The sequence below is a fragment of the Sebastes fasciatus genome, chromosome 3 (genome assembly GCF_043250625.1).
Source record: "Sebastes fasciatus isolate fSebFas1 chromosome 3, fSebFas1.pri, whole genome shotgun sequence".
In the NCBI taxonomy this organism is placed as follows: domain Eukaryota; kingdom Metazoa; phylum Chordata; class Actinopteri; order Perciformes; family Sebastidae; genus Sebastes; species Sebastes fasciatus.
In genome coordinates, this window is record NC_133797.1 from 34989328 (window position 1) to 35001449 (window position 12122).

Genomic DNA, 12122 nt, shown 5'->3' on the forward strand with positions numbered 1-12122 from the left:
CAAAAGCATATTTTAAGGGAGACGGGGAAAGGGAGAGAAAATTGATAAGTAGTTTGCTTCGAATTTGTAGGGAGGTAAAGAACAAAAAATGTCTAACATGATGTAATTTTCTCTACCTCCCTATCTTCCTTATCACCTCTCTCTCAGAACTACCAGCTCCCCTTTAACATGAGCAGTTTTAACATCATACCTTTATTTCTATTTAGTTCTCCCCGTCTCATCTCAGATATCGTAAAATAATTTAACATTCTGGCAAGGCACAGTCTTGTGCTTGCAGTATTTAACTCATCCTCCTCAGGCAGTGAGGAAGAAAAAGGCCAAAACCAGCTTCTTCCAGTTCCTCCCTTCTTTAGCCCCATGCTGTGCTTCTCAGAGGGTGTTTTAAAAAGATTTGGGATCTGTGTGTGTAAGATCACTGTTACCCTCTGAAATCAGTTTGATCCCCAAGATATTTTGAACACTAATTTGCATCAACCCTGCAGTTAAGATTTTGCCAAAGAGGCTGCTACTTTTGTACTCATCTATCTTCAGATGCATGCAGTGTGGGATTAGTTTGTGTGAGTGTGGGGTGTGACCTTTGCATAGACTTGAGAGAAGATTTGTGGCTACAAAAAAAACTGTTTTTTTAAAGATGAGATGAAACAGCACATGGGTTATTGCAACAGTAAATATGATATACAGTACTTTAATGACAGCTCCTGGCCTCGGGACCTTAGATGCATACCCTCCCCTCTCCCCCTGACTGTCGAATAAAGGCAAAATGTACCTTTTAGGGAGATTTGTCAAGTATTTAATACTTTTATCAACATGGGAGTGGACAAATATGCTGCTTTATGCAAATGTATGTATATATTTATTATTGTAAATCAATTAACAACACAAAACAATGACAAATATTGTCCAGAAACCCTCACAGGTACTGCATTTAGCATGAAAAATATGCTCAAATCATGACATGACAAACTGCAGCCCAACAGGCATCAACAGCTGTCAGTGTGTCAGTGTGCTGACTTGACTATGACTTGCCCCAAAACTGCATGTGATTATCATAAAGTGGGCATGTCTGTTAAGGGGAGACTCGTGGGTACCTATAGAACCCATTTTCATTCACATATCTTGAGGTCAGAGGTCAACGGACCCCTTTGAAAATGGCTATGGCAGTTTTTCCTCGCCAAAATTTTGCGCAAGTTTGGAGCCTTATTTAGCCTCCTTTGCGACATTCTAGTATGACATGGTTGGTACCAATAGATTGCTTAGGTTTTATAGTTTCATATTATGCAGGTAGCTTCACTCTGGCTTTAAAACTTACCCCGCTACAACCTACAAATCACAAGTTGCATTAACATGTTAAAGAAATGAGTGGGGTTAAAACGAATGTGTTAACGCGTTATTATCTGTTATTTCATGAACAGATTAACAGGTTGAAGTGTTCACACAATCAGCTGTGGGAGAACAAATACACAGAAATGTGAACATACAAATAGACAGTGTATATGCTCTGTGATATACTGTATGTTAGTATGTGAGGGTTTCTTTTTCAGTAAACATTTTACCATCATTACCTCTTCACCCCCTGGGTGAGTCTTGTACTGCGGTGGTTCCTTCCTTTTGTAGAATATATTCAGCATTTCAGCTCCAACAATCAATGTGCACCTCTCTGATTTCTCCTTTACAGGAGCCTCGCCAAAGTCTGTTAGGAGAGATAAGGGTGCTATTTGTTTGTGTTCTCTATATATATCCCAGTACACAGATTTCCATGTGTCCCTCCTGCTCTCCTACACTGTAGAAATGTTCCCTAATGTGGCTCTTGTGTTACTTATCCAACCAACATGTCTTTCTTTGAGAAGCTGGATTTCTTAAACATAATGTAAATGAAAAAAGCTAGTTTCTGTAACTGAGCTAAGAGGATAGAAAGAATCAGGTAATGTTCTGAAGAACACACAAACACAAACCTTCCAGGCTACAGTGTCACATAATAAGCCAGCATGTATTTAAAAACATGGTTGTGTATTATGGAGAAGTGACCTTGTCTTCTCTGACCTCTGTAGGAGTGATGGTGAGCGAGCTGTCTCGTCCAAGCCGGATGATGCTGCTGGTGAACCCACAGAGCGGGAAAGGACAGGCGCTCACACTCTACAACAACCACATCCAGAGAATGCTCAACGAGGCGGGAGTCACACACACGCTGGTCATCACCGGTGAGTTGGAGGCACGAGTACTGTACAGAGATATGCAGCACAGCACAAGATTATACACAATACTGTTGAGCCAAAACAAAACGATCAAGTTTTATGTGTATAAAAGCTTCAAGTCTGCTCGCACTCATTCAAACAGAATCGTTTTTATTTGAAAACATGTCTGAAACTTGGATTTTTACCTCCGCCAAGGCCGAAGTCCTAGGAAGGAGGTTATGTTTTCAGCGGTGTTGGTTTGTTTGTCAAGTGTCCTTGAGCAAGACATTTAATCTCTACCTGCTCGACAGGGTCGAAACAAACCACAATAAGTAGGGCTGTCAATCGATTTGAATATTTAATTGCGATTAATCGCATGGTTGTGCATAGTTAATCGTGATTAATTGCACATTTTTTATCTGTTCAAAATGCACCTTTTAGGGAGATTTGTCAAGTATGTAATACTCTTATCACATGGGAGTGGGCAAATTTGCTTGCTTTATGCAAATATATGTATATATTTATTATTGGAAATCAATTAAAAACACAAAACAATGACAAATATTGTCCAGAAAGTACTGCATTTAGCATAAAAAACCCACAGAACCCATTTTCATTCATATATCTGGAGGTCAGAGGTCAAGGGACCCCTTTGAAAATGATTTTCCTCACCAAAATGTAGCGTAAGTTTGGAGCATTATTTAGCCTCCTTCTCAACAAGCTAGTATGACATGGTTGATACCAATGGATTCCTTAGGTTTTTTAATTTCGTGGGATACCAGTACCTTCACTCTAGCTTTAAATCTGAGGCCAGTACAAGCTCAAAAATATCAATTGCGTTAAATAAATTAGTAGCGTTAAAATGCTTTTGCGTTAAAGCGTTATCGCGTTAACCTTGACAGCCCTAATAATAAGTAAATAAAATCAAAGGTGTTATCTTCCTGCACAGTTTGTATTCCTGGTGTACAGTAGTTGATCAATGGCAAACATGATTAATAAACCCTGAATGACAAAAAAAAAAGAAGATTGTTTATACTTCGTCACTTCACACACTCGCATTAAGAAGCACACACATCATAAATCTCTTGTTACTGTAATCTCATTATGATTTTATCAGCTCAACATCATCGTTAAAAGCATTGTCGAATCTTATCTGACCAACACACGACACAGCCTCACGCATAATCAGCTCTGAGATCTCCCCACACACACACACACACACAGACACACAGCTTAGCAAAGACCACAATAACACTATCACCTCCCTCCATGTCTCTCAATGCCCCTCCTCTAATTTAAATCCTCTTCATGTTTTCATGCTGTCGCCATCATTATGCTGATCAACTGCCTCTGACCCATATGCATGCAGATCTGTTATGTAATAAATATGTGCACACACAGTCAGACACACATATGGATAAAGACACGTCCATGATAAACACACACACATTCGCACAAAATCCCCTTTTGCCATGATTTGATACTTCATGCATTCACATTCACATTCGTCACCATAATCTACACTGGCTGGTAATGATTATATAGTGCAGTGTTAGACTCGTCCCATACTGTATCATGCTCTCATCATTGCAGTTATTTGCTGGAGTTTTCCCTCCGACTGGGTTTGTTCATAAATCAGCGCGGTGTCAGATAACAGACAAAGTGAAAGTCTTTCATCACAGCGTGAGGTGCACAGACACAGAGAAAAGAGGACAGAGACACAAAGACGCAGGAGAAATCATCTTACTGTTACTGTGCTGTGGAAAACACACAAAAACTGAGCTTTTTTTGTGATTTACGAGATGCACTTTTTGACAAGTTAATCCCAGAGAATACATAAGAATAGATTTAATCCCCAAATCTACATCTACATGAAAGAGCATGACTGCTGACGGGGAAATCTGGATGCCACAGTGATAAACAATGTTTTTGACAGATAGACTTCTAAAATACTTTCCCCAAATGGCCCTGAATGATGCCTCAGAAGAGCATTAAGAGTTTTTACATGCAGTCTAGAAATTCCTCAAAAATCTTAATTGTGCTCCACAGTATGAGAAACAATCCTATTCACATATTTCACTGGATTCAGATAATCCTATCTGCCTCAGCTGTGTTACAGCTGAAACCTGTCATGACATAATTACGTCCTCTGTCGACCCGTTCTCACTCCCAACTCATCAAATACTGCCGCTTGGTCAGTGCCCCGCTGCGTCTGATACTGACGCACGAGGCACCCTTCAGTGTTTCTGCTTCATTATTAGATAGTCAGAGCAACTGACCAAGAAATTATTAAAATATTAAGAGCAAGAAAGTCCACGTAAGGTGGGCAGGAGGGGAGGATGGACGGATCAAACAAACTTTCACCCAGGAGACATTCCGTTTGTGTCCCGTGTGAAATCAAGTCAATGTTGACTTATTTTACCTTAGTTTTGTTATGTAACATACATACTTTACTAAAGCCAATTACGTAACAAACATACTTATTTTAACCCAAACCACAGTATTTTCCTAACCAAACCTAACAAAGTACTTTTGTTGCCTAATCCTAACCACCTAAAAACGAAGTAAACCTACGTTCGAGGTTTATTTTGTAATGAGACTATAGGCATGTAACAAGCAGAAACTGTCTAATTGACGTTAGATGGGTAACCAGAGTGTTATGGTTTGAAGCGTAGGGCCACTGATCAAGTGGCGGTATTTGACAGGTTGGGAGTGAGTATGTGTTGCAGCATCAATGAGATGATAGATGCTGTCTTACTGTGCAAAACTGATTATATAATCAAACATAAAATGAGATTATAATAAATAGATAATGAGCCGGACTACTCCAGTGTTTAGATTATCTATGTTTGAATGATTTCTTTACATCTGTGTGTGATCACACGCTGCTTTTCACCAGGTGCTTCTTCATCTGTCTCGAGCAACAGCATCAATATACTTCAGATAAGAGACAGCTTTGCTAATCGCTCCCTGATTGCATATACCAATTTAACAGTCTGAATAATGCAGGAAGCAGCGAGAATGAGATAAAACTTTAATCAGAACGGTGCCGACGGGCTCCGAAGAGAAGGAGAAGTCCTAATTTAGATGCTGTCGATTGACCCTTTACTCAAATTAACTCCTGCAGCTGCAGCACGTCAACTTTTTCTAAGCTATGATTTGACAGTTTGGGGGAAGCCTTTAGCGAATAACTGGGACAAACCCAATTTGACCAATGAAAAATAATGTGTTTTATGATAATATGTTTGGCCATAACACTTGCTAACAGCATGTCTATCTGTTTGTGTATCACTGCCTGGAAGTCTCTCGTATGTGGATACTAACAAAAGTGGACAGACTCATTATTGGATCCTTGGCAGTGTGGCAGCTGTGGGCGCTGCCAGGGGTGGAGGACAGATGAAGGATGACTGCGCTGCTGTGGGGCTCAGAGAGAGAGAGTGTGCGTTTGTCTGAGTGTGTTTGTTAGTGAGTATCTGCAGCACGTGTCCATGTGGTAGTAAAGAGACGGCACGCTGATTCCTCTCGGGCAGTCTCCCTCGCTGCTCAGGCATCCTATGATGTCTGTCACACAGTATTAATTAAACGACAGCAACATGCTCGTCTTCCCCTCGTGCTCGGACTCATCTGCTCGGTACAAATTACACATATTTACCAGAGGAGACAGAGATCCCTTCGAACAACCTCTCTGCGCTGCTCTTTTATTTCTCACAGTCTTTTGTTCTTTCTTTTATGGCATCAATCCACGTGCTCTCTTAAAGAATATCACGGCTCATTTAACAAGGTAAATACTGTGTTGGAGCTCCTTTCTGTGCCACGGCCCATGTGAGGATGTGAAGTCAACTATTATATGCACAGGGATCTTTGAAAAATCATAGATCCTACAATAAGGATAAGAAGCTATTAATAAATATATCAATTTAAAGTCCCAGTGAAACAGAAGTTGGAGCGTCTTTAGCTTCTGTACTGTGAATATTAAATAGTGAAACAGAATATCTGAGCAGTGTACAGTTACAAGTAGGGATTTCTGTGAAGAGGGAAGTATGATTTGAATAAATATATCAATTTAAAGTTCCAGTGAAACCGAAGTTGGAGCGTCTTTAGCTTCTGTATTGTGAATATTAACTAGTGAAACAGAATATCTGAGCGGTGTACAGTTATGAAAGGGATTTCTGTGAAGAGGGAAGTATAATTTGAAAAGACCGTTTGCATGTAACGAGCGGAAAATGACACATGGCACAACCACCTTGTCCACCTTGTCGTAGGAATACGCACGAAAAATGAACAGTCGATGAGGATATGTTGCTTCATGTGATTGGAAACAGGCAGAAAAGACAAGTCTACAGAGTCTGAACAGGTGACCGACTGCTCTCTATGGCTGTCCCGTGTTTTGACTGAAGTATTCTCATTAAAATCCTGCTGCAGTGTAAGTTTTGAAAAGTAAACTGCTTGTGGATTTCGAGAGCCATCCCCACAGTATACTTTCCACCATGACTCTGTGAACCCAAAAGCAATAATTTCCAGGATTTTACTCGTTTAATGTGGTTGTTACCACTTCATATAATTGTGGCTTAATTTAGGTACTTTTTCCCCCACTGGCAGACCGCAAAAGAGTTCCCATGTTTAAACTCTTGTTAGCTGATCGTGGTTCAGGCGTGGCTGAGGAAGTGTCTATCAGCGCCTGTAGCCATCCTCGGTACAACCCATTGGAGTCTCTGTGGATCTGTGATGAGGTGTGCTTCTATTATTGTCTGGGAAAGCACACTGGGAAAAACAAAATACAGCCTTCGTCACATGTTTTAGGACAGTGGGCTGAAAGTTGGTGGTGATTTTTGGCATGGATTTCATATGATATAAGAAAGGGTTGCTACTGAAACTTAATAAGACTCAAACAAAAAAAGTTATTTAAAATGTCAAATTTTAGCACCGTCCCACCTGAGGCGCTCCCTGGTGTGTCTGTGTAATAGCGACACTGCAAGGTATTGAGTTTGTATGTGCGTTTTTCTGTGTGGCTACGCCCTCAGGCACCTCTCGGTAGCTGACTCAAGTTTTCAGTGTTTAAACTGATTTGTTCTGTAACAACACACACACACTTTCAAAGAGGCGGTTTAACTGTCACCACCTGCTGTCGCTTAGGTGGAGGAGTACTGCAGTTATTAGTCTGCTGTTTGTCAGTCAGGATGTGTGAGACAGCAGGGTGGAGATTCCTCAGGAGCTGTCTTTAGAGGGATGATACAAGGTTAGCACGAGGACAGACAGAAATTCTCGTTACCTCCCCTGCACTCTCAGCCGTCAAGATGCAAGAATTTGAAATATGGCCGTGTGAGAATTGTCACCTGGCTCTGCAGCTCCCCTCGGCTTTACGGAGCTTCGCAGCGAGTTTCAGCTCATGCAAATAAATGACAATGTTGTCATGCAACTGCTCCATGTGTAAATAAATTGCCTGTAAGCAAACAGCATGAGCTGCTTTGCTAAACTTGTTTCTGCTGCCCCCAAGTGGCCAAAATCAGTAATTGCAGGTTTAAACAATATGCACATGCTCGTATATACATTAAAAGAGCTATTGGTAACTGTAATGTCCTACTCTCCATGCTGGCCATGGAGTGATCACTTTGTAGCATGACTCCAATGATGGGGGATAAAATCAGCGTTTAAGTTCAGCTGAGGCTAATATGAAGCTTCAGCAGTCGTCGTGTTTAGGTACCCCAATATACAGAAATATTCAAACACATTTTAAGAATATACTGCATTCAAAGAACTGCATGGTTTTTGCCCAAAACTGCATGTGATTATCATAAAGTGGGCATGTCTTTAAAGGGGAGCTCGTGGGTACCCACAGAACCCATTTTCATTCACATATCTTGAGGTCAGAGGTCAAAGGTCAAAGGATCCCTTTGAAAATGGCTGACAGTTTTTCCTCGCCAAAACATTGCGTAACTTTGGAGCGTTATTTAGCATCCTTTGCGACAAGCTAGTATGACATGGGTGGTACTAATGGATTCCTACAACCTCCAAAAGACAGAATAGCGTCCGTATCCTCCGCCGGGCCATCGGATTTTTAAGAGGTTAATTAAAAATCGATATGGCGTTTTGGAGAATCGATGCAGTATTGCAAAACATAATATCACAATACTCATGTGTATCGATATTTTCTTACACCCATATTTAGCTCTCAAATGTTAAAACACGAGATGCCAACATGAACTCAACATTATCTATATCGTAACCTCCTTGAGCGCCAAATATAGTTTAGCTCTTGCAAAATCAGAAGTTGGTCAGAGAGGACGCCCACCCCCTAGTGGTTGTACTTTTCAATCCTCCAGGTACATAAAAACCTCACAGGAAAGTATGTGAACAATGCTGCTTGCAAATGCAGAGAGAAAAGAAACACCATAATGCTAACACTGATCTGCAGTGTTATTTATCCCCACAGGAGCTTACTCATCTTTGTATCCTTCTGAGAACAGTTTGAAAACATGCACCGCAGTCCGTGTCCAGGTTGTGACCAGAGGCCAGCAGAGATCTGCATGACTGTAATGAGTTAGTCACAATCCACTGCCTCTACCCACAGAGAGAAACTCTACCGCACTCCTCTCCTCTCCTCTTTCTACCTCTGCAACAGAACCATAAAAATCAGCACACGCACTGTGTGACTTATCTCCGTCCCTTGTTTTTCCTCACTGCGTCGTTTTGCCATTATCAATCTGTCTGACGAGGGGGGCTGCATACTAAAACTGCTCTCAGCTCTCCTCCCACCACACTGCAGTGTCCCCGCTCTACAGCTTAGTTGCTGATTGGGCCCCTTCAATCCTTTTTAGTTTACAGCCTCTGCATAGATAAGGAAATGTGATGTGACTGGACTGATAAGGAGGAATTGATTCCTTTATTCTGCAGAGTTTAGGGAAGAGAAGGGAAGAAGAGAGGCCGAGAAATCAGATCCCTCTCCAGAGGACTCTCTCCCTCTCTCGCTCTCTCTCTCTCTCTCGCTCTCTCTCTCTCGCTCTCTCTCTATGTGGTTGGATGGGATAACTTTACTCCCTCTTCTGTCGGGTAAAGACACAATGGCAGCATTAACCCTCATCCTACCAACCTATTTAACATGGGGGACTACTGACTGGGGTCCCTGGGGACCTCAATAATAAACTACTGTAAGAAACAGCCATCATGGCAAAATGTGAACTTATGTCTTCTCAAAACATTATTAGTTATTTAATTAATATCATCTGAAGAAAAAAAAATGAATTATTTTAGGAAAGTTACACTTAAACCTGCAGTAGGCAGAATGTTTTTTGGCATCATTGGACAAAAATGATAACCATAATAACCTTTCAGTATATTGTAATTCAAGTGTTCAACTTCTGCACCTCGTCATGGCTCTGTTTCCAGGCTTTAAACAAATCTAGACCGTGACGGGAGACTTTGACCAATCACAGGTCATTTCAGAGAGAGAGAAAGTTCCTATTGGCTGTTCATTCAATGGAGGCAGCTGTCAATCACTCGTAAATTCCAATCAAAACGGTCAAACTAGGCAGCGCTGATCAAATATGAATCAATATTCTGTTACTGTAATGCCTATTTCTAGCATAAAATGTTTTCAGAAACATTTTTTAGTGTACTGTTTAGCTGTAAAATGAGAGTTTGCTCTGACTGGTGGGCGGTGCTTGGTATTTCCTCAACTTGATCTCAACATGGCTGCCAAGTCACAAATTTACTCATTTTACAGCTAAACAGTGCAATACAAGATGTTTCTGAAAACATTTGAGGAGAGAAATAGGCATTATAGTAACAGAATATTAATTCATATTTAATCAGCGCTGCCTAGTTTGACCGTTTGATCAGAGTTTGCGATTGATTGACAGCTGCTCAGAGACTGCAAGGCTCCAGCTCAGCTATGATTGGTTGGTTTCCTCCGGCTGTGAAATCTTGCAGATACCATTAGGAGCACCGGAGGACACCAGAGGCACATGATTTTTTTTAAGATTACCTGTCTTGTGCACTACTGTCAGGATATAGTGACCGTTTCATAAAAATAAAACTTTTTTTAAAAATCATATTTGCTCCAATTCTACCCATTTATTCTGCTTTAATTTACATATTGTGTAAAAGGGAAATAAACAGAGCACATGAGGAAATCTGTGTCTGCTGCATCTGTGTCTGTCTCCTTCAAAATGACTGACAGAGTGCCCCTACCTCCCTGTTTAAATTAAATGAGGACCCATGTCAAACATTTTCTCTCTCTATTCTATTTCAGCTAGTTAAACTGGTTGCAATTGGGTGCTTTTGACTGGGGACCCCCAGGACCTGAATATATTGGTCTCAAGCACTAATTAAAACAGAAAACAATGATATGAAGTCATTAGGAACAAATTGGTTGACAAAGTCCTGTGAGATATGACAAAAAGTAGACTGCGGGGACCCCAGTTGGTAGGATGAGGGTTAAAGGGAAGAACAAGGTAGTTACACGGAGGAGACACAGGAGAGGACGACTTATTTTTAGGTCCCTGAATAGTCTGGAAAAAAGTGTGATGATTTATGGGCCTTTTCAAAATGTAGAATCTTTCAAAAATAATTTATATAAATAAAAAAAGGGATAAAATGCTATCATATACTTGATATTTATTTTTCTAGACTTGGTGTGTTTTTTCCATCAGGATGCAGTTCAGTGTTTGAAGCTGCTCCAACCAATATGGCTAATGCTACACTATGTATTGATTAGTAACCTACTGTAGCTAATAGCTTCCTTAGGGCAGATCTACTGTAGGGTATCTTTCTGTCTAGGTTTGCATTATTAACGATTGCTATAGCTGAAACATCTTCGTTCCCTGGGATGATTAGGAGTCTTACTGTCTTATGATAGTTCAGCTGTCCACCGGGAACCTGTTAGAATAAAAGTTTTTGTTGCTCAAACTTTGTCTGAAAACTTGACGTTCTAGCTCAGTCTACTCAAGAATATCAGCAGCAGAAATATTTAGTCAATTTACAGATTGTGATTCAAGCACCGGGTTACCATTGGGTGAAAATAAGTCATGAAAAACGTGGCGTGAAAAACAACTGTTGGCTGTTTTCTGTTTTCTTTACAGCAAGGAGCTAGAGGAGCTTTTACTGAGTTGTCTTTGCTGAGAAAAGCCACTATTATTTGGGGACTGATAATAAAAGATCCACTTGCAGCAGCTTTACAGACAGTAACAAATTCATTTATGGCCCATTTTCTCATTCTCATAGAGGCTGTGGTAGCAGCTCTGTATATGTAGTCTTTAAAAAATCAAATCAAATGCTCCGTGACATTTGACTGGAAATCGCATACTATGCACTACATACTCAATATGTGTACTATCGTTCAACATACTTTTGTGTGAATAAACAGAAGTATGTATCTTTTCGGATGCACTGAGCAGTAATTTACGTCGTCACTTCCTAAGAGCCTCCTTGCCGGTTTGAGACGTGTAACCATGGTAACCCGTACCAACCCCATGTGACCAAAACGACGGTTTGTGAGAATCAAAGTCTAAATTAACTTAAAATATATATTACGCCTAACAAAGGGAAATCTTAGACTTACAGTTAAACTGAAGCATTAATGATATTACAGAGCTGTCCATTATGAACATTTTGAGCATTGCATTGTGGGATATTTATGCTGCCGCAGTGTCCAGCGTTGCATACTGTAATATTTCACCGGAAATAATACGCAATTCGCGTACTATTGGTTTCATACTAAGGTTTCGGACATACTAAAATATATCACATACTGTTTTAGCGCACTAAATAGCATGTTAATGGGAAATTTCGGAAGCAAGCTTTGTATTTTTTTACCCCCCTAAAAAGCACACAGCTGTGCAAGTCAGGTATGCTGCGCCTGCATATGATATTGAATAATATCAATATTCCATCATAGATAAGAATGATGGTTTCAAAAGAAAATGAAGGAGAGTGGTGTGAAAGAGTTGAGAGACA

General features: G+C 40.5%; 2 protein-coding genes across 2 annotated transcripts in view; one reads left to right on the forward strand and one right to left on the reverse strand.

Annotated features, from left to right (window-relative positions):
- Window positions 1-2178, reverse strand: part of LOC141764892 (microtubule-associated serine/threonine-protein kinase 3-like) — a 28264-nt gene extending 26086 nt beyond the window's left edge. The window contains exons 1-2 of the mRNA XM_074630569.1: window positions 2041-2178; window positions 1563-1690 (exon numbers count right to left, since the gene is read on the reverse strand). The gene's annotated coding sequence lies outside the window, so the exon portion shown is untranslated. The remainder of the gene's footprint in view (window positions 1-1562; window positions 1691-2040) is intronic.
- The window catches only part of LOC141764893 (sphingosine kinase 1-like), a 46888-nt gene that overhangs the window by 17633 nt on the left and 17133 nt on the right, over window positions 1-12122 (forward strand). Inside the window, exon 2 of the mRNA XM_074630571.1 lies at window positions 2049-2198. Coding sequence (XP_074486672.1) covers window positions 2049-2198 — 150 coding nt within the window. The remainder of the gene's footprint in view (window positions 1-2048; window positions 2199-12122) is intronic.